Source organism: Egretta garzetta, unplaced genomic scaffold, assembly GCF_000687185.1.
Source record: "Egretta garzetta isolate BGI_Z169 unplaced genomic scaffold, ASM68718v1 scaffold884, whole genome shotgun sequence".
Taxonomy (NCBI): Eukaryota; Metazoa; Chordata; class Aves; order Pelecaniformes; family Ardeidae; genus Egretta; species Egretta garzetta.
The window spans coordinates 60,217-60,457 of NW_009259330.1; the positions used below are offsets into that span (position 1 = coordinate 60,217).

General features: G+C 68.0%; 1 protein-coding gene across 1 annotated transcript in view; it reads left to right on the plus strand.

The window, feature by feature from the left end:
• SCRN2 (secernin 2) overlaps positions 1–241 on the plus strand; it is an 11,382-nt gene that overhangs the window by 9,560 nt on the left and 1,581 nt on the right. Inside the window, exon 2 of the mRNA XM_035892358.1 lies at positions 4–181. Coding sequence (XP_035748251.1) covers positions 4–181 — 178 coding nt within the window. The remainder of the gene's footprint in view (positions 1–3; positions 182–241) is intronic.

Genomic DNA, 241 nt, shown 5'->3' on the forward strand with positions numbered 1-241 from the left:
GCACCTACCTGGAGATCGAGCAGGCGGAGAGGACCCATGCGGTGGTGCTGAGCCGTCCCGCCTGGCTGTGGGGTGCTGAGATGGGTGCCAACGAGCATGGCGTCTGTGTGGGCAACGAGGGCGTCTGGACGCGTGAGCCTGTAGGGGAGGACGAGGCGCTGCTGGGGATGGACTTGGTGAGGTGAGGACAGTGTCCTGTGTCCCCCCCGCCCCAGCCATCCCTTGCCTTCCCCCCCCGCTG